Source organism: Leuciscus leuciscus (assembly GCF_965113295.1).
Source record: "Leuciscus leuciscus genome assembly, chromosome: 6".
NCBI lineage: Eukaryota > Metazoa > Chordata > Actinopteri > Cypriniformes > Leuciscidae > Leuciscus > Leuciscus leuciscus.
In genome coordinates, this window is record NC_138730.1 from 39863864 (window position 1) to 39890352 (window position 26489).

The following is a 26489-nucleotide window of genomic DNA, read 5'->3' on the forward strand; positions in this document are numbered from 1 at the left end:
AAAATAGGGTCAGTTTTAATTTCATGCTTACTTAAAACTCTAATCTCTAAGGTCTGTCACTTCCTTTGTCATCTTTCTTAGTTTTTTATTCCCCATTTCATCGAATTTCTTTCCCCATCCTGGACTCTCTACCGTCTTTCGCTCTCATTTAGTCTTTTATTCTCCGACTCACTCCAGCTCATTCATCACTCTCCTCAGCCTGTGTGTATCCCCAGCATGCTCCGCCCTCCCCAACGAGCGCAAGTCAGCCATTTTTCAGCTGGGCCATACAGCGGGACGCCGGACAGCTTGGTTACGCCCCGCCGCGAACGAGCTGGACGCGGGCCATGGTGAGGATACTTTGTGATCATTAATTGAGCTGCCTCCGGTCCTTTACAGAGGGGAAGACGTCTTCATCGTGTGCTAACGTTTTTATAAGAGCCAAACACTATTGCTACTACCGTCGTATTAAGGAACAGATTCGATTTCTTCAATGTTATACAACGAAAGAGAGTATGTGTGTGTGTGTGTTTGCACAAAAGAATAAGCCTCTTGGCAGAAGCTGTAAAAGTGTGTCATCCTTAACAAAGAGCCAATACGCTCTTTGGTTGCCATGGTGAAATTCATTGTAGCCAATTAGGTGCAACACCTTGGGTATATCTGCGTGATGGATTGTGTGTGTGTGTGTGTGTGTGTTGCTCATAGAGAATAACCATAAACCATGTGTCTGATTAACTTACAGGCAATGTAGCGGCTTATTCATTACACACACACAAATGCTTCACAACAGATGAATGAATGGTGGAGGTGCTAACCTTTACAAACCTTACTGTTTCAAATCACACTTTAGGGCCCTTTAATGCTAAACCTCATGAGAGCATGTGGAGGTGCTTTTAGTCATTAAATCTGGAACCTTTTACAAATTGCATTTATATGTATTCATTTAAAAGACACTTTCATCCAATGAGGATAAAAGCCAACAATATTTACAGCACACAATGATCAGACAAGCTCCCAATTTTTCAAAATGTTAAAACCCTGGTGAAGATATTTATTTTTATGTTGGCTTTTGGAGTGTTTAAGGGTCTGCATTGAACATTTAAATTACACATTTTCAAAAAAAATTTACTCGTTACTTTTTTCATGTATTGCTTTTTTATTTTCTTAAAGGAATAGTTCACCCAAAAAAATTTATTTATCCCATAATTTACTTACCCTCAAGCCATCCTAGGCAGAGTTTTTTAAGCTCATCCATTAATCATAAAAGTTATCAATACGACTCCAGTGGGTTAAAAAATGCCTTCTGAAGCGAAGCGGTGGATTTTTGTAAGAAAAAGAGTCCAGTTCCGGCTGAAGGGTGACCTCTGACCCGACACATGACATAGGCGTAGCATCAGCTTAGCTGAGAATTGATGAATGTGGAAGCAAGAGGGTAGAGCAAGACAAGCAAAACTAATTAGACGTCTAAAACAAGAAGTTTTAAAGAAAAATGTCAGATGATTTCGATATAAGAGGAGCTACGTCCTACATCAGGTCAGAGGTCACCCTTCCACTGGAACGAGCGTACGGCCGTTGCCAGTGATTATAGTTTTAAATATGGATATTTTTCTTGCAAAAACCCATCACTTCGCTTCAGAAGGCATTTATTAACCCACTGGAATCAAATGGATTACTTTTATGGTAGATGGATGTGCTTTTTGGGGCTTCAAAAACTGGACACTATCCAATGCCATTACAAAGTTGGGAGGAGCCAGTATAATATTTAATATAACTAGGATATAACCATATATACCTAGGATGGCTTGAGGGTAAATTATAGGATAATTTTAATTTTGTGTATTTTAATCTGAATTATGAAGAACATTTTATGTATGGAAAGGTGCTATACAAATAAAATAATAATAGTATTTGTAACATTTAAAAAAAGGTTACATTCATTAACATTAGTTCATACAATAAGTATCATGAACAATGATTCATTAATAAATACACTGGATCATTGGTAATCCATGTTTATTCAATGTTCATATTCATTTATACAATTTGAAATGTTAGAAATGTTTTAGCATTTTTAGAAATGAACATTAACCTAGATTAATAAATGCTTTAAAAAAAGTCCTGTTGGTTGTTCTTACATACCTAAAGCATTAACTAATGTTAACTTGGTATAGTATTACCTATAATAATAATAATAATAATACAATTATTATTATTATTATAAATCAATCGGCTGATGCTATTTCTCAATGGCAACCAAAAAAAGAACAGCCCAAAGCTGACAACAGTGTGTATGTGTGTGTGTGTGTGTGTGTGTGTTACCCAGTGCTTCATTGACTGCTTAAGTAGAATGTGCTCAATGGGGTGGCGTTAGGCATCTGTTCATAAAGGGTCACACAGATGTTCAATCCAGACACACACACAAATAAATGGAGAGCTGGTGACACGAAAGAACATGTACCGCATTTAGCAATGTCATCTGGAAACATCTGGAGCCGAGAGAGTGATTCGGCACGATAAAAGTGGTGAAGGACAGCAGTTGTGCGAGTCTCTTCGTTTCCGGCCTGCAACCTTTTCATTTGCTTATCATGTAAACACTTGCTTAGAAACAGATTAGCGGTTTTAAAGACCCTGTAAGACCAACATTAGTACAGCTTATTAACAGTGAAACTACATTTAAGTGTACTAGCTAGTTTAGGAGGTGACGGCACACCTTCCCAACGCTAGTCGACGCATTCAAACACTCTGACACAAAACTAACAAGAACGACTAGAAGAAGTAGAAGAAAGAAAAGCTGTACACGTAAGTGCTCATCAGCGTGGAAACACCTACAATAAACACTGTTTAGTGGCCTGAATGCGTAGCTTTTTTCACCTAAAGTATCTCTTTTTAACGCTAGTTTATACACAACTAACTGATATATACACAACATCGACAGAGTCAGAGTTCATCCCAGATTGTTCTTGTGAGCGAGTTCATGTCCTGCAGAAACCGTGGTTCTGTTCCAATGCGCAACATTGCCAAAAAAGCAAGCGGAAGAAGAGTGTATTTACAAAGAGGTCCGTTACACTTCACCTTCAATATGAAGGTTTACTCTGAAGATATACTCGTGTTTATTTAAAGATATACATCATTTACGCTCGTACGGCCAGGGGATGGGACGCAGGCATACAGCATATCCTTTGGCAACGTCAGCCATACCAAAATCGACAGGTCATGTAAGTGGGAAGCAGTGGCGAAAGAAGGTTTATAGTGGAAAAAAAGAAGAACGATACAACCTTGTAGAAAATGATGCGAGACGTCTCAGAATTGGAATAGCATCGTGAAGATAACTAAAGCGGAATTACAATGACGAAAAGAGGACAAAAAGAGTCTGCTTCTCCAGTTTTCCCTATAAATGCAGCCCAAAGACACAAACAGTCGACAGGTTAACAGACGTCCTGGGAGTTACAATGGGTCTGGTCCTGTTCTGATCTTGTCTATTGGATATGGGATAATGGTTCCTCTCCTGAAACACGTTCTCAGATCAGGATGATAGTCTCTATTCTGGCGCGCTCCGATGGGATTGGGCTGGCCCGCTGGTAATTCTTCCGCAAGCTGCCCGGCCCGTCGTCAGGCGCCCCCTGTAGTCATGCCAGCGCAGTGCCCGTCTGGCACTGAGACATCTGCGGGTGCATGGACTGAATGCTGTTGAGGATTTTCTTCTGATGGCCGGCTAGAGTCACACCTATCCTCAACAGGTCCCTGTGAACACAAGAATGCATACCTACAGTTAATTTTGGACACGCATACCAACGTACGTAGCTCCCAAATCAACGTTCTTTTGGAAGATACTTTAACATCATCTTCCCCAGCTAAAGAGGCAGCGGTTATCGTTGCACAATGGTTGATGCTCAGACTACATTCACACCGCTTTACACATGAGCTGATATAGATAGAATGAGATTCTAAAAGTGTTTGCAATCAGTGTTGTGTAATGCATTAATACGTGATTAATTACTGTAATTTAATTACATTTACTACTAATGTAATTCCATTGAATACTGTATAGACTACAGAACAATTCCATTTAAAACAGTAGTGGATTTAACATCAAAATGTAACATCAAATGGTAAAATGTATGTTTTTCATGCAGGACTTCCTACTGTCAATACATACACGACACACTGCTGTGAGGAAGTAAGACATGCTGCTGCTGTACAATATAGCGTACATGAATTACCCGTAGCAGATCTATACAGGTGGAGCTAGGGAAGTTGGAGGGTTTCTGAAAGTGCGCTGCACTGCTAAGGCTAATGCTGATTAAGTATTTGAAGGTTGAGCACGCAAGCTCATTGGCTATTGATACAGCAGGAACCAATCAGCTGTGCCCTATAGATAATGATGTGATTGCAAGCAGGTTGAGTTAAGGACTTAATAGCCTGCCCCATCTAGAGTTCCATGACAGAACTTTGGATTTGATGTGCACTTTTGTAAAGAATCACATAAAAGTAATTTATTTACTGTTTATTTGTATCTGCCGTCAGACTGTCTAGACATCGTTATCACAACGTTTTGCTATGTAAAGTATCTTATTATAATAATATAGGAAATATATTATTTCATATAATACAAGAAATAGTTCTATGAACTAATATGAATTAATAATGAGCAACTCGCAAAATATATAAACATTTACATTTTGCAACAGAACATTTGAATATTTTAATGAACAAATAGCCATTACATTTAAAATAATTATATTATATATTATTTAATTTTAAATATAAGTAAATCATCTGGAATTTTTGTTTTTATTTGTCTCTCACTTCTTTATATTCAGCTTTAAGGCGTTTACATTTGATGATTTCACATTGGCATTGCCCCTACTGAAGCATTTTTTCCCCCTTTAAAATACTCAGTTTGAATGTAGATGTCTCTGCAAATATTAATAATAAAAAGGTTGATCACTTTTCTATCACACATCTGCCTGTTGTCACACTGTTCTTCATTATCATCCACGCTAACGAACATGGTTAATTACTATTACTCTGGCAGTGGTACTGAAATACTCTAAAAGCAGTTTGCCAGATGGTACAAGAAAAGATTCACTCCCTAAGCTACTCTTGACAAGCACCTCTTCATGTTAGTAGAAAAACGGTCAGCACACCAACAGGTCAAGTAAGATCAAGACGGGTCTGCTGCAGCATGTGATTTTAGGTGACCGTTTCATCGCCACCTCTAAATTACAAAGACAAAAGAGTAACTCTGAATAAACGCTCAATTTACTCCGCTATTTTCAGAGAGAAGCTTTTATTCTGAATGAGAACACAGAGTACAATCAATATACGAACCATTGAAACAGCACAGAGAGAGAGAGAGGAACAGCACAGAGCCCCCACAGGTTTATAGATGTGAGAGCAAACAGCATTAGCACATGAAAGCCGCTTGCATTTAACTTTCTGTTTATGCGTGGGCTCATACTTATGTTGCTAATTAAGCACAGACCCTCTCTGTGAGCGCCGGCTGCATTAATCAGAGCGTCAGAGACGCTACACCTCACAGTCTGCTTCCCGCCACGAACAAACCACCAGGAGATGTGTTTTAAACATCATCAACAGCATATCCACCTGTTCGCTCGATAGCGAATCAAACAAGTCAAAACACATGTGCACATACCTCAGCGATACGCACTAATCCTACTGTACGGTTTAGAAATCGATGTTTAACACATTTGTGGAGATATCTGACCACCCCACATTCTGTGATCAATGTGCTGTCTGGAAATCTGAAACCAGCTTTAATCAGCCTTCACACAGGCAGAACTCAGAGTATTAGACATCATCTAAAACAAACCAATAATATGACAGAACGGCTGAATAAGATGCATAACTGTGGTACACATAATGAGTTTTCAGAGATGTTGTTGTTAACTGTGATCTATGAAAGCCTGTGAAAGGCTGTGAAAAAAAATATCAGGAAAATGTGATGGAGTTTCAAATAAGAAATAAAATATCAAATGTGAGATTAAAAGTTGTAATTACGAGAAATAAAGTTGCAGTTAGCTGGATGACTATTTGTATGACCTGTTGGTGGGGTCAATTTGACCAACTTGGAGCTGGTAGGCCATCTTGGCTTAGAAAGTGAAGAACTACATCTCAAAACACTTCTGAATGGTTGACCAGTTACCTTAAGCTGATACGACCTGGTTTTACCAGCAGCATAGAGCTTTAGTAACAACGATGAAAGCCTAATAAATCTAATAAATATACAGTATCTCACAAAAGTGAGTACACCCCTCACATTTAAGCAAACATTTTAGTATATCTTCTCAAGGGACAATACTATAGAAGTGAAACTTAGATATATTTTAGAGTAGTCAATGTGCTGCTTGTATAGCAGTATATATTTACTGTCCTCTGAAAATAACTCAACATTCAGCCATTATTGTCAAATTAGCTCGTGAGATACTGTAAACTTTAGAAACTAGACTGATTATTAGCTGGTCCAAGCTGGTTTAGATGGTTGACTAGTTGCATGACCGTCAGTCAACCTGCTTAGAGCTGGTAGACCATGTTGGCTAAGCTGGTGTTGAGCTAGCTAACAACATTACAAAACACTTCAGAATGGTTGACCAGTTACCTTAAGTTGATAGGTCTGTTTTTTACAGCTTATTTAGAAACTGTGCTTTGGTATTAAGATGTGTTTTGGTCGACTGGATCACAAGTAGACGAGGGAGACACATTCCCATTTACACCTGGTGTTTTAAATCCGTCTCTTTTGTCCACTTTCAACCACTTCTGTCCTGATTTCTTTGAGGGGAGGGTCTATTGGTGGGTAAATGTATATATATATTTTTTTCGATCTAATGGACAAAATTAACTTTTACAGTTAACAATTAACATATGAACGTGTCTGGAGACGACAGAAAACATAAACATTAGTTTCTGCTCTGAAAGTCGCAAAACCACACTGAATGCTGTGAGTGCGTGTTAGAAATCAGGAATGGTGAGAGAACATTGTGCTTGGTATGTTTTTTGTCTTCAAACCAAACTTGGGTCTTCAGGCGACACATTTTAAATCCCGTCTGGCTAGTGTGCTTTCCGTAATGTTTACGTATTAGACCAGTAGGCAGAGGGCAGGCGATATTTTGTAGGCTGTTCGAACACATTCGGCCACATGAGCGTTTACACTACGAAAGCAATCCGGTCAATGTGTTTTCAACTACCTCTGGAAGTGGTTGAGAGTGGGTAAGGTCAAAATGTTTTACACCCCGTGATCTGATCGACCAAAACGCATCTTAATACCAGTTGTAAACAGGGCCTTAGACAAGTCCAAGCTGGTTTGAATAGTTTATTAGTTGCACGACCAGCTGATGTGACCACGTTTGACCTGGTAGGCCATATTTATCAATCTGGTTGAGCTTAGTAACAATAGTAAAAGCATAATAAATCTAACAAATGTGAGAGCTTATTTAGAAGCCGCACTTTAGACTTGTCATTAGCTGGTTTACTAGTTGGTTAATCAGCTGGTGGGGTTTGACCTGCAAGTTTGACCTGATAGATTATGTTGATAAGCCTGGATGGAGCCTGGATAGAACCACGTTCCAAAACAGCTTGGACTGGCAGACCAGCTTGACAATCTAATGCCAATACGACCTGTTGTTTCCAGGGTAGAGGTTTAGTGACAATAATGAAATCCCAATGTAGAGAAATGGTGGAAATGGTTTAGAAGACACTTTAAACTCACTCTGAAGTCATCTGGGTTACCAGCTGTAGGGATGTGAAGCCAGAGTTGAGGAAGTTGTCTCTGTACTGAGACATCTTGACAGCGGCCAGCCAGTCCTCTACAGAACTAAAGGTGGTGAAGTCTGGGATGGACCTGTCCAACAACGGCTGGGACGGACTGGTGGAGGAGAAAGAGAGAGTGAGATGCAGGAGAGTAGAGGAAACAAATGACCCAACCTTAGGTGTCAGAGTTGCAGTCTTTGTAGGGACCAACACTGTGGGGACCTATCCTGTTTTTCCCAGAATGAAAACAGCTTAATATGTGGAATAATTATGTAATAAATAGTAATATCTTTATTATGTAAAAATGCCAAATGTTTAGAGTTTGTTTTGGGCTAGCCTACAGGATTTACACTATCATTCAAAAGTTTGAGATTGGTAAGACTTTTTAACGTTTTTGAAAGTCTCTTGTATGCTCACCAAGACTGCATTTATTTTTAATGCATTTATTATTAACAGTAAAAACAGTAATAATGTGAAATATTACTTCAATTTAAAATAACTGTTTTCTATTTTCATATATTGTAAAATATAACTGATTCATTTGATGGCAAAATTCCATTTTCAGCATCATTACTCCAGTCTTCAGTGCCACATGATCCTTCAGAAATCATTCTAATATGCTGATTTGGTGATGTTGAAAACAGTTGTGCTGCTTCATGTTTTTTGTGGAAACTGTTTGCTTGCTAAATAATTTTTTTTATTTCTTTCAAAAAAACAAAAACAGTTGTGTTACATTTAACATAATTTAAGGTTCCCACATTGGTATAAAAATACATATTTGTATGATGATTTTGTTGGACTCACATAGTGGGTATACTGGCGACTGCTTTAAGGCTGGTGGGGTTACGGATGAGTTTGTCGAGCGTATTGACGATATCTGTGAAGCGTGGCCGAGCGTTCCGATCTTTCTGCCAGCAGTCGAGCATCAGCTGGTGGAGAGCAGTGGGACAGTCCATGGGGGGCGGCAGCCTGTAATCCTGCTCTATGGCGTTGATCACCTTCACACACACAGATAATATTGTCATTAATTGCTTTGTTTTCATTTGTGGGGGAAGCATATACTAGTTTCATAGTGGATTCATAAACATGCAAATACAATTTTTTTTTAAGGATAAAAACACTAAATAATAGATTCCTAAGTAATAAATGATTACTAAGTAAATAATGTCAAGACTAACTCAAAGTGTCACTGAATGAATAATTGAACAAATATTTTGAGTCAAATCTTTTGTATGAACAACAGAACCGATTATTAAAAAGTTTTCATGCATCCAAATCGCCATTGTCGTGTTTTCAGTTGAAAACAGTGCCAAGTATACAGCCCCTAAATGAAACTCTTTGTAAAAAAAAACCCTCTAAATGAATGAACCCATCAACTGTTTGGTTACCGACATTCTTCAAAATATCTTCTTTTGTGTTCAGCAGAAGAAAGAAATTAATACAGGTTTGGAACAACTTGAGGGTGAGTAAATGATGACAGAATTTTCATTTTTAATGAACTACCCCTTTAAATAATAAGAACTAAATAGTCAAGTCAAGTCAAGTCAAGTTTATTTGTATAGCGCTTTTCACAATACAGATTGTATCAAAGCAGCTTCACAGTATTAAATTAAAATAATACAACAAAGTTTTTTTTTTTCAAGAGGAATTTATTGATTGATAAAATTAAATTAAATATCCCCAAAATATCCCCAACTGAGCAAGCCAAAGGCAACAGTGGCAAGGAACCGAAAAACTCCATCAAGTGACCTAATGGTGTCCTAAAACTCCATCAGGTGACCTAATGGAGAAAAAAAACCTTGGGAGAACCCAGGCTCAGTCGGGGACCAGTTCTCCTCTGGCATTTATGAGCTAGAGGCCGGATTGTAGTTTGAACTATAGGATTATATGAATGCCTGGCTGAAGAGATGCGACTTTAATCTAGTTTTAAACTGGGAGAGCGAGTCTGAGCAACGAACAGTATCAGGAAGACTATTCCATTGAACTATTCCATGGACTATTCCTATTCCAAATAATACCATATCATAAAAAAAAGATTATCCAAAAGCACACACTATTGATTTATCTCACATAAATACCCTCATATATCAGTTTTGTTGCACAGAGGCCGCAACATGACACACAAACAACCAGTGAACATCATTAATCTTTAACTGTGATCTGTCGTTCTACCCTCCTCAAACACTGGACTCTCTTCCCATATTCCTCTCTCACTGATTCTATCTGACACAAGCAAACATCAAATGAACAAACAAACATGGTCTATCCTCTGCATACCAATTCTGAGCTCTGGTTTGCATAAACATGAATCTAAATATTTGAGGATCAATCAACTCTCTGCTCCCTCCACAGCGGCCGCTTTTCACCTAAACATATTCCACAGGACGGCAGAGAGATGTGGACTCAGAGCGCTGCAGATGTCCTGCTGTTTCATTATGCTGATATGATAGTTTTATGTTAATTTGGGATTGGATTATTGTTAAAAACTCTAGAAGATCGGATAATGAAGTGTGTGATAGGCAGAAAAAACATTATCCACCTCATTCACAACTTTACCCTTGGCAGTTCTTCTGCGTCTGAGAGTAGGACAAGAGAGCTCTTTTGTTTTTTTTGGTGCATGTCATGTGATGTTAAACACTTTGTACAACAGAATTAGACAGCTTTATAGTCCTTCATAAGATGGTTTTCGTGAAAATGTAACAATCTAATTTTCAATGGATACAATCTTTGGGAAAAGAAAGTACATGCAAAGTATGTACAGAAAGTACATAGAGTAATTATTCTCTTCAATTTATTTTCTTTGATCTGAATGTTCTGAATCTTTGAATGCTCAATTATTTTTTTATAGTTGTGAGTTCAGCAATTACAGTCGCAAGTTCCTCAGGGTTCGTTTTGCATCTCTGATGTGTTAACTGGATGCTAAATGGTTTGGGGAATTTATGTTTGCATTGGCAGGGTTTTCTGAAAATGCCAAGAGAGCCTGCGCTGTATTCACAATACAAACAGAAAAAAAAAACTTTTGTCTGCACTGAAACGCACATGCTGGAAGATTTGAATGCAGATAGACTTTGAGGTTGAAGGACTCAAAGCAGTGAACATCAGAGCCAATGAGATTGATATTTACATTTACATTTAGCAGACGCTTTTATCCAAAGCGACTTACAAATTAGGACTAAATTAAGCGAGTCATCGTGAAGAGGCAAAAACAATGCAAGAAGTGCACAAAATACAAAGTTCAGGCATTGCTCAGAGTAGCATAAGCCAGACAAGGGAGGATTAAAGAAAAAAAAAAAAAAAAGAAAAAAAAAATTTATGAGGTTAAGTGCTCAAGTGCTCGGAAGAGATGAGTTTTCAGCTGTCTTTTGAATGTTGCCAGGGATTCTGCATTCCGGATGAGGGTGGGGAGATCATTCCACCAGCATGGAACCGTGAATGAGAATGTTCTGGAGAGTGATTTTTTGGCTCTCTGTGATGGAACCACGAGACGTCACTCATTGACCGATCGTAGGTGTCTGGTAGGGATGTAGACTCGTAGGAGTGAGTGAAAGTAGGAGGGAGCTGAGCCTGTGATAGATCTGTAAGCCATCGTCACTGCCTTGAACTTGATGCGAGCAGCGAGAGGTAGCCAGTGCAGAGAGATGAACAGAGGAGTGACGTGGGCCCTCTTGGGCTCGTTGAAGACGAGACGAGCTGCAGCGTTCCGAATCATTTGTAGAGGTTTAGTTGCACATGATGGAAGTCCAGCCAGAAGAGCATTGCAGTATGATTTTTGAAAGGCAATGAGACTTAGGGAGGTCTCAGTGTTTGTTTCAGGGGTCTGAGAGCGATTTGCAATACACTTTATATACATCAAGAATGCATAGTGAGGACCTACAGCCTCACTTTTCACATACATATTGAAAAAATCATTGGCCATCACAGGTTACCATAAAAGGTTATGATGACACTCAACGAGTTTAGTTGTAGTATTATTATATTATATTATATTATATTATATTATATTATATTATATTATATTATATTATATTATATTATATTATATTATATTATTCACCGTGATTATATTAGTCATCATGATTAAAATATTCATCAATATTACTATTATTTTATACTATTAATAAATTATATTTTAAATTCCATAATAATACTAACAACAACCACAACACTACTAATACTAATACTACTAATAATAATTACAATTATCGTTATTATTATTATTATTAAATAAATATGAAAATATAACATAATAATGTAATATAAAGTGGACTAAGAATCACACAAAATTTTGTTTTATTATTATTATACATTATTTAGTAATATAATATAATATAATATAATATAATATAATATAATATAATATAATATAATATAATATAATATAATATAATATAATATAGGGTTGCCCCCTTATGATTCAGGGCAAGTGTGTCTCAAAGCCAGTTATAGACAGCAATTCTCTGTTCTGTGTAAAATGTAAGCTTACATCTTGGTTGCTCATGTCCCAGTAGGGCCTCTCGCCAAAAGACATCACCTCCCACATGACGATCCCGTAACTCCAGACGTCACTAGCAGAAGTGAACTTCCTGTATGCGATCGCTTCCGGCGAGGTCCATCTCACAGGGATCTTTCCACCCTGAGGAAAAAAACAAAAACATGAGATTTAAATGGGGAGCTGTCATGTGGATTGATTTTGTAGGATTTTGCAGGAATCCACGTTACTCTACATAACATTTATGGACACATAACCATCCAATAGAAAAATATATCACGTTCACATGGACAACTGGGAAGTATGTTGTTTGAACATAACAAATAAGCAACAGGAACGTATCGACTCACTGAGTTCTACATCCATTGCAGCTATAAATAATTGCAAACAATGGGCTGCATTTGCATTTTTTAAAATTCAACACGACTGAATTCAATTATTTTTGCTTTACAAAACACCATACAAAACATTTTCTTCTCTTTCAGTACACACACACAATAGTGTATGTGTGTGTTTGTGAGGAGGGCCTAGTCTCATCCATGGAGGGTGTCTGTCTGTAATTGGTCTACCTGAGGCTAGATGTGTGTCCCACTGATTAAAATTGACAGTGGTTTGTTTCACCTTTGTTTCTGTTTCACCTGAAAGATTTCACCACCCGCACAAACAATGACAAAACACACACACACACACACACACACACACACACACACACACACACACACACACACACACACACACACACACACACACACACACACACACACACACACACACACACACACACACACACACACACACACACACACACACACACACACACACACACACACACACACACACACACAACTGGTTTGAGAAACCACATGCTTTATGTTCCAGTGTACTGATGTCAATTAGTTCAGTCCTGCATCTGACATCAACCAGACAGTGAGTGAAGAAAATTACTGAGCAGCATTCATGGAAGTGTGGTTTAAAATTTGTAGGTTTAGGCTTAAAAAGTGACAATAATAAAACGAATATTTTTACATTTGATAAATAAAATACCAGTTTTTACCAGCGCAAAACGGGCTGCCAAGACACAATGTGGGTCATTGCTAGGGCGTTGCTATGCAGTTCAATGTCCATGCATTCTGGTCTTTAGAAACAACTGGGGTCTCTACTTTAATATAAGTTCATTTAAGGGAATTTTCCAGCACCTTAGCCCACCAGATTTACACTTTTTAAATGACAATTTAATGAAGTTTCAAAAAATAAACAGGAAATATTGCAGTGACTTGCAGAAGAGGAAAAATAAATTCAAATGTCGTGCATGATGTCTCTGCTTGTGGGTGGGGACTTCTCATTTTAAATGCAACTCTTGCTCAGTGTTCTTGAGGATGGAAAACAAAACACATAAATGAAAGAATAACAACCCAACACAAGATTACATAATCTTGACATTGAAAAAAATATATGAATGATTGGAGGGATTGGATAACCCTTTGTGCTTGAACTTTCTCCTGACCTTTGTGTTTAGTGACCCGAAAGACTCAATTTCATCTTCATCGATTCCAATAAAAGATGGAATGAACCTACATACAACAGTCTTAAGGTCACCTTCACTGACCGCTTTCTGTCTCGATACAGATGAAGCACATAAACACTGAATTCAGGTTAGTGACAATTACTTTTACATTGAATCCATGTAGTGTGAACAAAACAGAACGTATCCATTAATTGTAAATCCAAAAGCGGCACTGTTTTTCACCAATGACAGTGTTTGAAAATAAATAGGTGAATCACTGAAAAATTTAAAGTCTGAGCAATTATAATAATGTGGTATATAATTTATACAGCATTTATAGTTATAGTTTCGGAAATGAGCTCTTCGGATAGTTCTGTTTCGGATATGAGCTGCAGTCTGACAGAACAATGAAGATCTGTCCCTCAGAGCGGCACATGCACACAGCAAACAACACTTGAACAACTGCAGAAGAAAGACGCACCACTTGTGTTTAATGTCCCAAACACAAACAATCTGCATTGGAAATGTGCCTGCATGAGGCAAGATGGCAGCAGCATAAATTTACAGTAGATCTGTGAAATATCTAAAAAGACAGAAGAGAAAAGAGACTGTCTGTCTATCTACTTTACAATACTTACAAGTGAGATTGATGACAAAACATGAAGTAATGCAAAAATAAAGAGTGGTGTAACACAAGCCAAACACAAAACATTTATGCAATGATATAAAATGACTTGATAAAAGGTCCACCGTCCATCCCCATCTCACACAGATGTCAACAAACCAATGCTGCAAAATTGATGAATACTAGATCACCTTGTCTAACTGCTTTTAAATTATAACCCGTGGCCATTCGCTTTCTCTGTGGGCCTCACAGATCTAATTTGCTTATATCTCCTTCACTTACATTAATTTCAAATTCCAGTCCAAATTGTGCTGCAATAACATCAGCAGGCAAATCAGACGTCAGGGGAGCTGGTTCAGATAGCAGTAGGCTAACCGTGCGTATCTAACCTTTCGCCCCCTCTTCCCGGTCCCGTACCGCCCCGCCACCGCCCAGACACCCAACGGGGACAGTGCAAATTAAACCACGCTCACCTAATCCTTTATCATCCATTCCTTTCAATTTCCCATCCAGGATTTTTAATATTAGATTATGACCTTGTCTTTCATAACCAGGTTAAGTTTTTTTTTTCTCTCACTCTTTCTTTTTCTTTTAAGAGTTCTTTGTGCTTAAATGAAGCAGCACTTGTATGCCACTGTGAACTGTTTTCACTGGGATCAAGTCTGTCACATGGCACTGTGGCCATGCTGCAGGTCAAAGGGCAGATTTCATGTTTAAATAATGACAGCCGAGGACAGCTGTGTGGTAAAATGGTGTTGATATCCTCCATAACTTGATAACCAATCTGCTCACAGTCAACATTTTACAAGAGAGGCAAGAGTCAAGGCTGCATAAACCCATGCAGGAAATTGAGACTAAATTGATAGTTCATATTGACTAAAATAAATCACAAAAAATGCTGCAGTACAAATTACACACTAAAAGGGCAAACAACAGTTTTATAACTGCTTGTACTTATGTATTTTTGGGGCTGAAGTGTAACTTGGCCCCACTGTGGACATAGGGAATACCTGAAATTGAGTGTCTTGTTGAGGAGAGGTGTACAATTACTGTTATTAGCGATACAATTTATGAAAATCCCCAAAACATGCATTGAAGAAAACACACAAGGCATATTTAGGGACCAGAATATCATAGGGCTCCAAGAATCCACTCAGAACACCTTCACAACCACCCAACAACATCCTGGCAACAATCTAACAACTAGCTAGAAACATTGTAGCAACCACCCAGAACATCCAAGAAACCACCCACAACACCAGATCCAAGCAACCACCCATAAAACCCTAACAACCACCCAGTGACATCCTGGCAACCAACCAGAAACCACAACCACCCAGCAACCTCCTGGCAACCAACCAGAACCTCTCTTGCAACCACAACCCCCAGCATCATATAGCAAATGGATGGTTGCCAGAATGTTGCTGGGTGGTTGTTATGGTTTTAAGGGTGGCAGCTTGGATGATGCTAGCTGGTGTTGTGGGTGGTTGCTACAATGTTGCTAGTTGGTTGTTAGAACAGCATACTAGTAACAACCACCCAGCAACATCCTGGCAAACAACCAGAACCCCCCTTGCAACAACAACCCCCATCATCATATCCTACCAACCACCCAGGACACCCTGAAAGTCACCCAGCAACCACCTAGAGCAACCTAGTCTCAGACGTGTGTGTCGCGTTCTTTAACGGTCCGCCTGGAAACAAAGATGCTGCTATGCCAAACCCCCTCATGGAAGAAAAACGGTGACGTGTTTACAACTGTGACAATGAGCGCTTATCAAAATCTTATTAAAGTAAAATACGTCCAATAGTTTTACACACCGGTCTGTTATTGTAGGGACATTGACGTTACATTTTCACACCCCTAAAACATGACACAGAACAAAAGGAACTGTGATTATTCCAGAGTCCAGACCTTCTGCCATCAGTCTGAAGGTCTGGCTATACGAGACCAAGAACACACAAAAAAAAAAACACTGAGCAACATTCAAGCATCCACTTAGAAAAATAAAATATATAACAACACAAAATCTAGTGTTACTTTAAGATTCTAACAAAAACGTATTCCTTGGCATAAATGAAAGCATAAATCAGTGTTCATTCAGAATGAATCTGGCTCCGTGATAGTGACCTTGAGACTTTCCATCTAAATGCTGTTTTACACTATTATAATTTTTCAAAGCAAGCTGTTGTGAGATCAGGAAAGATTAAGAAGCATAAAATGAGCACACATGTTGTTCTCAGCTGCACTGCACAGGGGACTGACACACACATACAGACAGGGAATGTAATAACTGATGGGCTTATATTGGCTTAGGTACCTGTGACACTTCAGACTACATCAAACACACACACACACACACACACACACACACACACACACACACACACACACACACACACACACACACACACACACACACACACACACACACACACACACACACACACACACACACACACACACAGATGCATTTCTTGTTCTTACAAAGAGGTTTTTTAGCAGATGAACAGACTCTACATGTACTAACTCTGAATACATGTATTAACTCTGATGGTGGTGAGGTCATTCTTTCTCTTTTCAACACAAATACTAGCTCTACTGCTTGAGCTACATGAGCAACAGTACAGGAGCAACAGTTGCCAACACTGATGCAACAAAACCAGACAACTGGTTTTTGATGGTCAGATGGCTTTTTTTTGTGTCATAGGCCAATTTCCACTGCCAGCAGTTGGGCAGTTTGAACCAAGTGACAGTTCTTGGCCAGAATAAGTCGTAATGCGAACCATTCCTGACACTAACAGGCAAAAGTCTGGCTAAACAAGACTATACAATTGCACGAGATGCTAAAGGACATCAGACTTTAACACCTGGAACTGAGAAGACAAGTGTGGGAACACAACTGAAGACACTGAAGGAATTGAAATAGTGAATAAACATGAAAGAGAGAATGAGCATGTCACATTCCACAATCTGGCATGCCTCGGAATGGAGAGGAAGAGGAAGAGGAAAACAGAAAGTGACAGAGAGGAGGGTGGCAGGGTGAGGGGGTGTCACACATTCAGATCCCACCTCAGTGTAAATAGTTTTATTTTCCATTTACAGCACACAGCCACTGCACTTGTCATGCTGACAGCGAGAGGGAAGTCTGTGTTCATGCTGAGAAAGTGAGGGACAATTCTTTATTTCTTCACTTTCCATTTCACTCCCTTTTCTATATCAGCTCCTCCAAGACCAGGAATCCTCCAGTTTTGGGCGAGGAACTCACTGGCTAGTTTGTATGTGTTTTAGAACAAGATTGTGCTATCTTCAAGTTAGACACAGTACATAAATCAGCTGAAAACAAATTTAAAAAGCAAAATGTCCATGTGACAGGAAGACAGATGGGCAGACATACTTACAAATGTCTCATCCTAAGAGTCCGGTACAGTACTGTACTGTGTGTCCAGACTGAATGACTGAATGTGACTGAGCTGTTTAGGTATTACATTTTTCTATCCAGCTATGGAAAGACGAATGGATGGACAGAAAGAATGGCAGAAAGAATGACAGACAGACGGACGGACGGACGGACGGACGGATAGATAGATAGATAGATAGATAGATAGATAGATAGATATGCACACTCACAGTCAATGCACCTAATCAGTGTTCTGTCACCAAAAAGGAGTGCTTGATGGGAAAGCCTGTGTCCTTTGATAAAACAGTGATATTGGACGCAGAGAGTGATTCATTGGTGAAAGAGTTGACAGAATGACAGATGAAGCAACAAAGTCAAACAACCTGAAAGATCAGCACTGCATGCATGGATGGATGGATGTGTGTGTATTTGTGTGTTAATCACATCACATCACAGAAACTTAAACCTTCATGTCTTCTGCGAATCCTTGGATAAATTCTACAGCACCATCAATGGAACAAAACACTGAATTCCCTTTCACATGACTGGTGTCACCGTTCCCCAATGCAAAGAACTCAGTAAAGAGAAAGGTCAAGCTACAACTACTATGTCTGACACACAGACACACAGGCAGGCAGACAGACAGACAGACAGCCAGACAGACAGATAGATCAGAAATATGGATAGATGGATAGATTATGTTGTATAATTGTATCAACCTAAACCAAGCTAACAAACAAAGGGCACAAAATGTTGACAAGCGAACAAAAATGCCCCCCCCCCCCCCCCCCCCCAAAAAAAAAACTCTGGGGGGGTAATTAAATTCTCCCTCTATCAGTAAGGAAGACAGAGATGTCACATCAGTAGGGCACCCCAGTTCACACCTTTGCCGCATATCCCTGTCAATCAACAGTCACCACAGGATATCCTGTTTGTGAATGGCGGCTGCCTTTGGGGCTTAATGAGCTTTCACACGTTTCAAGAGAGACAAAACGTTAGCTAAATATTCCCTGTCTGTTGTCTCGTCTCCTTATCATCCGCCTCACATCTCTCATCACCAGCGCCGAGGAACCACCCGAGTGTAAAAGATGAAATTGTTTGCTTACAATGCATGGGACATTTCGATGAGAGGTCTGAAGTGAATTTAAAACACGTTCAATAAAGGATGTGACCTAGGGCTGTTTTTCTGCAGTGCAGAGGAATTATGCATTGAAATGGTTGACCCTACTAAAAGTGTGACTGTCAATGTACCAGTTCCTCCGAAACTAGCCTAATACAGAAATCATAACATGGTCTGATAAGACGGAACAAGACAATGAATTATCAGTAAACCCAGATAATTACCAACGTGGTGAATTCACGGTACCAGAAATATCACAGTGCTCTGAATAGAGAGTCTTTAAGGAGGCAGGAGAAAATAGTATTTCATATTAATATTAAAGATCTGCAGCACAGGAGGGCTAATGATGCCTTGGATGCCTATTAATGATACATAATAGAGAAATCTGGAAGTCTAAGCACTCCATTTGGGGAGACAGGCTATTGGAAGTCCAGTCACTTGGCTTTGTTCAATCACATACAGAATTTAAATGCAGCCTTTTTTCCAGGAAATGGTCGTGTGCTGTCAGGGAGACAATGCACTGTTTCATTCTGGAGACATTTTAGGAAATAAAAGACAATAAAGCAGATAAGAATGAGAAAATAAAACCAAAGAATGTAAATGACGTACAGTATACCTTTTCAATTATTTCAAGCAAAAGTGCCAATCATGGCACCTATTATCTTCTGTTAAAATGAAGTGGTGAGTTTGACAAAGTCTTACCAGTGAGCTGGTGTAGGTGGGGTCAGAGGTGTCTTCCTGCAGATAACGGGATAGGCCGAAGTCCGACACCTTGCACACGAGGTTGCTGTTGACCAGGATGTTGCGGGCAGCCAGGTCTCGGTGGACGTAATTCATTTCCGACAGATACTTCATCCCTGCAGCAATTCCCCTCAACATCCCCACCAGCTGGATCACCGTGAACTGCCCGTCGTTTTGCTACCACACAACACAATCACATGACATTCACCAATATGTCAAAGCTCAATCAAATGAGCTCTTGGTGTTGTACACATTTTTGGTTCTATGTGGTGGTTATTGAAAAATGTAAGCATCTATTTCTGTTTCACTCTAGTTCAAAAAGCTTAACAAGTAGGACATGTTCTAGGATCAACATACTTGTTTCTGGAAGGAAATTTGTATCAACCAATCAGACTTTCAGAGTAGGGTTACAATCAGAGTTGAGCACCATTCAGAACTGAACTGAGTCCCTTTAAATTTCAGATCAGTTCCTTGACTGAGTTGAATTTGAATAGGGGTAGCAAGCAGGATGTAGAACTCCAATTAAAATTTAATTGTAACAAACTTAATGTAATTTATAGGCAGACAGACAAACAGACAGAGAGATAGATAGATAGACAGATAGATAGATAGATAGATGGATAGATGGATACATATCCACTGTACCCATGAATTAGGGCTGTTGCAGTTAGCATGAAATCAAACAGCTGAAAGTCGTTCTGAGACATGGATGTATTTTTAGAAACATGTTAATTAAATAAAATGATCATTTCACACAAAGGCAAACCCTTCAATAGTTTGAGATTAACAGCAGCACGGACAAAATAAATATAAATAAAATAATTATAATAAAGTATTTGCACAACCATAAAATAAACATATTGATTTTATTTTTTTCATCAGTAGCTGTCTAAAACATGTTAACAGCACATAGTGGGGGACATTACAGTTCCTTCGAAACTTCTGTACACAGTCGCCATGTTGCGCAAGTGAAAGCTTTGAAACTGAGCGCACAATAACAAACAGGGGTGGGGGTGTGGATCGATGGTGACGCTACTCGGATGTGGTGGATTTTTAAGCCGACTTCAAAGAGAACCTTTATTGTGGCACCAGATCAAAGCTAGAGAGAACCAATCCATGAGATTGAAAAAAACGGGCTGAACATCGATTAAGCAGTGTACTTCTCCATGCCAGAGGGAAAGAATGAAACAGAAAGAAAATAGAGAGAGAGAGAGAGAGAGAGAGAGAGAGAGAGAGAGAGAGAGAGACAGACAGAGTGTGCTTGTTTTAGATGTTGCATTTACCCTAAGGAAAGAGTCGAGTGCCCCGTTCTCCATGAACTCTGTGACGATCATGACCGGCCGGCTTTTGGTGACCACCCCTTCAAGGCGAATGATGTTGGGGTGATCAAACTGCCCCATGATTGATGCCTCAGACAGGAAGTCGCGTCTCTGCTTCTCAGAATAACCCGCCTTCAGTGTTTTGATGGCAACGTAGATCTCTCGTTTTCCAGGCAGTTTCAGTCGACCTTTATATACTTCCCCGAACTCACCTGGGGCGCAGAGAGAGGAAGAATGAGTGGGAGAGTATTTAGACCATAAAAACAATAAAGTGGTTAAGGATCCAAGCTCATAACTTAAAGACAGTAGATTAAAACTTCACAATTCAATGGATAGGAATGTGTATGTTTGGAGGAGTAGAAAGAGCTTTGAATCAATAAATTACACAGCAAATTGGATTCCCAAAAACAAAACCTGTCGGAAATATGTCAATGATTGAAAGTCAGAATTTGAGAAGTTATATTGTTTGACTCCATGATGGAGAATCACTTATGTACTTACTTGAATTTATCCTTATAACGAACCACCCCAATTGAAAACTTCAGTGATTCAGCAAAAAAGTTTCTGTATTGGTCAATCCAAGTAAATTTGGATGTTACATAACTTCTAAAGCAAATAGGAAATAAAGAAGCCTTAAAAGTCCCAAAGTTTAAGTAAAAAATTTAGAGTATTATCACTGAATTTCAGGATTTAATCAAGCAGATGTCTGTAACTTTTTCATGTTAAGTAAACCATTTGTAGGCTAAGTAAACAAATGTGGCAAACAATGTCAACTTTTAAACATGGCTCAACCAATAGAGTTAGGCCTTGTCCTGAATGGCACCCTAAACACTCGAGGTCTTCCTCTGAGTCCGCACCTTTGTGATGTAACGCCGCTTTGACTGTCGGAAAGGAGTCAAAAGTGCGCATTGAGGGCGCATATCGACCACAGAGGGGCGCTCATGAGAACCCTTCTGAAACCTAAAATGACTAAATGGGACATCCTACAGTCTCATGGACTTAACGGACATGTGGCAGCCATTGTAAGTCCACAAGACCGAAAGTCCATATGAAGTGTGCAATTTGGGGCAGGGCCTTAGCTTGGGACTGGACTACTGTTAACTCTAGAGAACTAAAAATATAGTTACCAAATGAACCTCCAAAATTATTCAAACAGTTCATATGTGGCAGCTTAAATGTTAAGGATTTGGCCTGTTAACACAAAAACTGCAGCTCCCAACCATATGGATGTGACTCATGATTGAGTCACTGGGTTCATTCTGACATTCAGCATGTCACTAAACCCCAGGTTGCATACAATAACTTCACTAGAAGCAACTTTGGAACAAAACCAAGCTTGATTATTTATATGGTGCCAGAAGTGTTATAAAATCAATATAACTCATGAAAAAATAGTAAGGGATAGGTTAAAGAGAAACTCTATCAACTTTGATTTGAGTTTTAGTGCTAAAAGGTTGAGAGTATTTGTTATGATCTGTGTGAAATCCATATGAGGTGCATCAGTGGATTAACTTGAGCTTTCTGCATCAGAGCAGACTGTGAGTCATAACTTGTCTCCACCATGACTCGGCAAAGAGACGAGGAGAAGAGCAGAGACCTTCAGGATGCTGTGTTGTGTGTCTTTCTTGTGTTTGTGAGTAAATGCAGACATACTGAGGGTATATAAAAGTTCAGAGAGATATATGTGCTTCAGATCTGTCCCAGAAAAGCCCCTGTCTAACACTGTATATACAGTATATCATATGGTAACACTTTACAATAATATATTAGTTAATTAGTTAACATTAGTTAACTACATTAGTTTACATTAATTAATAATGAACTTATAGAGCATTTATTAATGTTTGTTAATGTTCATTTCAACATTTACACAGTGTGTAATGAATACGAGTTTTACGAGAATCAATCGGGTGAACCAATGATTCAATGGCCCATTCATAAAGAGAGTCATTTACTTCATTCCTGAATGAATCAGCCACTTGAAAGAATCAAATGAATAAATTACTCAATGACTTATTCATTTAGACATTTATCGCCAGCAATTGGCAGTTTTGGTTTCTTATTTAGAGAATCATTCCACTAAAAAAATTAATATTTCATAATTTGGGGTAATTCTGTTTATTTACATTTACTCAACCTCACCACATTTTAAACCTGTATGACATTCTTTCTTTTGCAGAACATACTAAAATATATTTTGAAGAATGTTGGTAACCAAACTGTTTTGTTCTGTAAATATATCTAAATACCAATTCAGATGTAGCTTCTAAAAAAAAAAAAAATAAAAAAAAAAATAATAATTATGGCCGTTGTAGCATAAAAGTTTGTGTAATAAATTATATGTTGAATTAAAGGTAGGGTAGGTAATCATTTTTCTAAAAAAAAAACATTCCAAATTTGTTTAAACTGTCTTTATATACCAATACATAATTAAAATGTAAGTACTCTGAAAAAGAAAATATAAAAATCGAGTGACTGTAGACCTTTTAATCTGCAATAAACACAGCTCATTATTTCCATTCACTCCACCCCCTCCCTTCTGAGCTCCTTCCAAAGCCACGCCCCCAAAACACATGAACGCGCGACGCCAAACGCTCAGGCTGGAACAAGACGCATTTATTACCTGAGACGAGTGGAGAGGAAGGAGCGCAGTACATACAGTGACATCATGTCAGAATCACATGTAATAAAATACCTAACTTTATCACTATGAATATAAACAAATAAGATTTATTTTAGTACTCACTATCAAGCTAGCATATCGATAATGGTAAAGTTTCATTCGGTAACGAGCTATATTTAAAAGGCAAAACTAAAAACAGGTTGCATTGATACACGTTTTTCCATTACCATCAGTTACACTGTGATGAAGATGAATTTCGTGTAAGATTCATAACATATACGGTGTTTTGCATGTAAGAGTTTCCATGATGAAAACATTGTTGACTCTAATGAAGACTAACGTACACTCCGAGTCCGGAGACAAGTACCGCATCGTCGGTTCGAGGACAGGTCCGGGGTTGAGGGCGAAGCAGAGGAGGTCGTTCAAGAGCGCGGGCAGGGTCCGAGGAAGTAGTTTTTGCCTTGTTTGCCTTCGCTGACTGCATATGCAGGTGCTTTGAGCTGAATATTTCCGGGAACGGTGACATGTGATGAGTGCACGCCGGGCAGCGCGCGCAGTGGGGCTCGGGGCGGGCACGAGACATGAAGGCATCTGATTGGTTCTTTACATTCGCACCGAATGGCAGTGATTGGTCAGAGTTTTTACTGTCCTGCAGCTGCTACAGAGGTCTGATTTTTTTCATTCCTTTTTCTAAACACATAATGTATTGACTACTATCAGGATGGAAGGACCATTTCACCCAGTATAAAAAAAAGTGTTTCTGAACAGGATTACCTACCCTACCTTTAAATCAAATATGTCTTTCTAAAGCTACTTTTTGTAATGTATATTTGATGCTTTTCTCATTTAAAACAATAATGACTTTAAGGGCCCTATCTTAGTGTCACGGAACGCACGACAACGCCTCCTCCTGGTCTCACTAGGTCCCTCTCTCCTGCATACTAGGACTGCATTTCCCTCATCACCTCATTATGATTTCATCAGTTTCACCTGTGCACCCTCAGCTCCCCTTTATCTGGACTGTTCTGTTCTGTTCTCATTTGTGAAGTCTTGTTTTACCAAATCCCTGTCTCAGTTTGTATCTCTTGCTACTCAGTATTTTGACTTGATCTGGTGTATTTGAACTTGGACTCTGAACTCGTTTGTGAACCTTTGCTGCCTGCCTCTGACTACTGCTTGTTTGACTACGATTCTGGATTGCCCTTGTCTTCTTTTGAGTTTGTTATCTTCTGTAATAAATATCTGCAAATGGATCCGACCGTCTCTGCCTCTCCGTCACAGAAGACTTCACCAAAGCAGGATCCAGCAGATTTCAGTCGACTGGCCTCCGAGGTATCTAATCAAGCTAATGTACTCACTGCCCATCAGCAACAGCTGGTAAAATTAACCACTCTCACAGAGAAACTCGCAAGAACTGTTCAATCCCTATCGCTGCCTAACGCGACTGAGAATCAAACTTCTAATCCTGCTGCACCCACTTCTGCACCACCTGTCGTGAGTAACAGCTCCATTCAACCCAAATTATCTCTTCCTGAAAAATTTGATGGCTTACCTTCTGCTTGTAAGGGATTTCTGTTGCAGTGCAGTTTGTATTTTGACCAACAGACACAGTCCTACTCCACTGATGAGAGCCGCGTGTCCTCCATATGTTCCCTACTCACTGGTCGAGCTCTGGAATGGGCCACTGCACTCTGGTATGGAGGTCAGCTCTCTTTCCCCTCTTATAACGAATTTCTGACTCAATTTAGAGAGGTGTTCGAACACTCAGCGGGAGGAAAGGATCCAGGTGAACTACTGCTCACGTTACACCAGGGGAATTTGACCACAGCGGACTACACGCTCTCTTTCCGTACCCTTTCTGCCCAGACTGGATGGAGGGAGGAACCTCTTAAGCTCATTTATCGCAAGGGACTTAACCCGAACCTCCAAGGAGAGCTGGCGTGTCGCGACGACGGTAAAACTCTGAATCAAATTATGGAGCTTGCTATCCGCCTTGACAATTTGTTACGCTCCCGACACACACCTCTCAGATCCAGTCCTCTTGAGTGTACTCTCCCCAGCGCGGAGTCGGAAGCCATGCAGATTGGCTACACACGCCTCTCCACGGCGGAGCGGGAGAGGAGACGCCGTAATCATCTCTGTATGTACTGTGGAGAAGCAGGACATCTGAAGGCCACTTGTCCGGTTAACCCAGCTCTCAAGAATTCTGCTACGGTGAGTTCTAATTGCTCTTCTAAACTATTTTCTGTGGAATGTTCTCTGAAACTTAATGAACAGGATTCAGACATAAAGGCCTTGATTGATTCAGGAGCTGCTGGAAACTTTATCGACCTTGCTTTTGCCAAAACTCATCGTGTTTCCCTCCTCGCATGTGAATCCGGTGTTACCGTGGAAGCCCTGGATGGACGCCCCCTAGGGACTGGAGAGGTTCAGTACATCACCCAACCCCTCACGCTCAGCTTCGGGAGACAGCACTCTGAAACCATCCAGTTCTTCACAATTTACTCACCCGGGCATCCAGTAATTTTAGGACTTCCATGGCTGGAGAGACATAACCCCCAAATTTCCTGGTCTGAGGGGAGAATTTCCCGGTGGTCCGAATTTTGCCAGATCAATTGCAGGACAGCTGTCCAAGGTACTGAGCTCCACAACACTTCCCTTAAGGGAGTGGATTTTCAGAAAATTCCCTCTGAGTATCATGATCTCGCTCTGGCTTTCAGCGAAACTGAGGCTTCTCACCTTCCTGCTCATCGTGCTGGCGACTGTGCTATTGAGCTTTTACCTGGGGCTGTAATTAAACACGGAAGAGTTTACACGCTGTCACAACCTGAGACTGAGGCTATGAAGACGTACATTGACGAACAGCTGGCAAAAGGTTTTATTACCACTTCTACATCTCCGGCCTCCGCCGGATTCTTTTT

General features: G+C 39.6%; 1 protein-coding gene across 1 annotated transcript in view; it reads right to left on the reverse strand.

The window, feature by feature from the left end:
- Positions 1 to 1301: 1301 nt before the first annotated feature.
- ephb1 (EPH receptor B1) overlaps positions 1302 to 26489 on the reverse strand; it is a 256086-nt gene continuing 230898 nt past the window's right edge. Inside the window, exons 11-16 of the mRNA XM_082173478.1 lie at positions 20910 to 21157; positions 19588 to 19803; positions 12230 to 12379; positions 8551 to 8744; positions 7706 to 7861; positions 1302 to 3720 (exon numbers count right to left, since the gene is read on the reverse strand). Of these exons, the coding sequence (XP_082029604.1) occupies positions 3606 to 3720; positions 7706 to 7861; positions 8551 to 8744; positions 12230 to 12379; positions 19588 to 19803; positions 20910 to 21157 (1079 nt within the window). The 3' untranslated portion in view covers positions 1302 to 3605. The remainder of the gene's footprint in view (positions 3721 to 7705; positions 7862 to 8550; positions 8745 to 12229; positions 12380 to 19587; positions 19804 to 20909; positions 21158 to 26489) is intronic.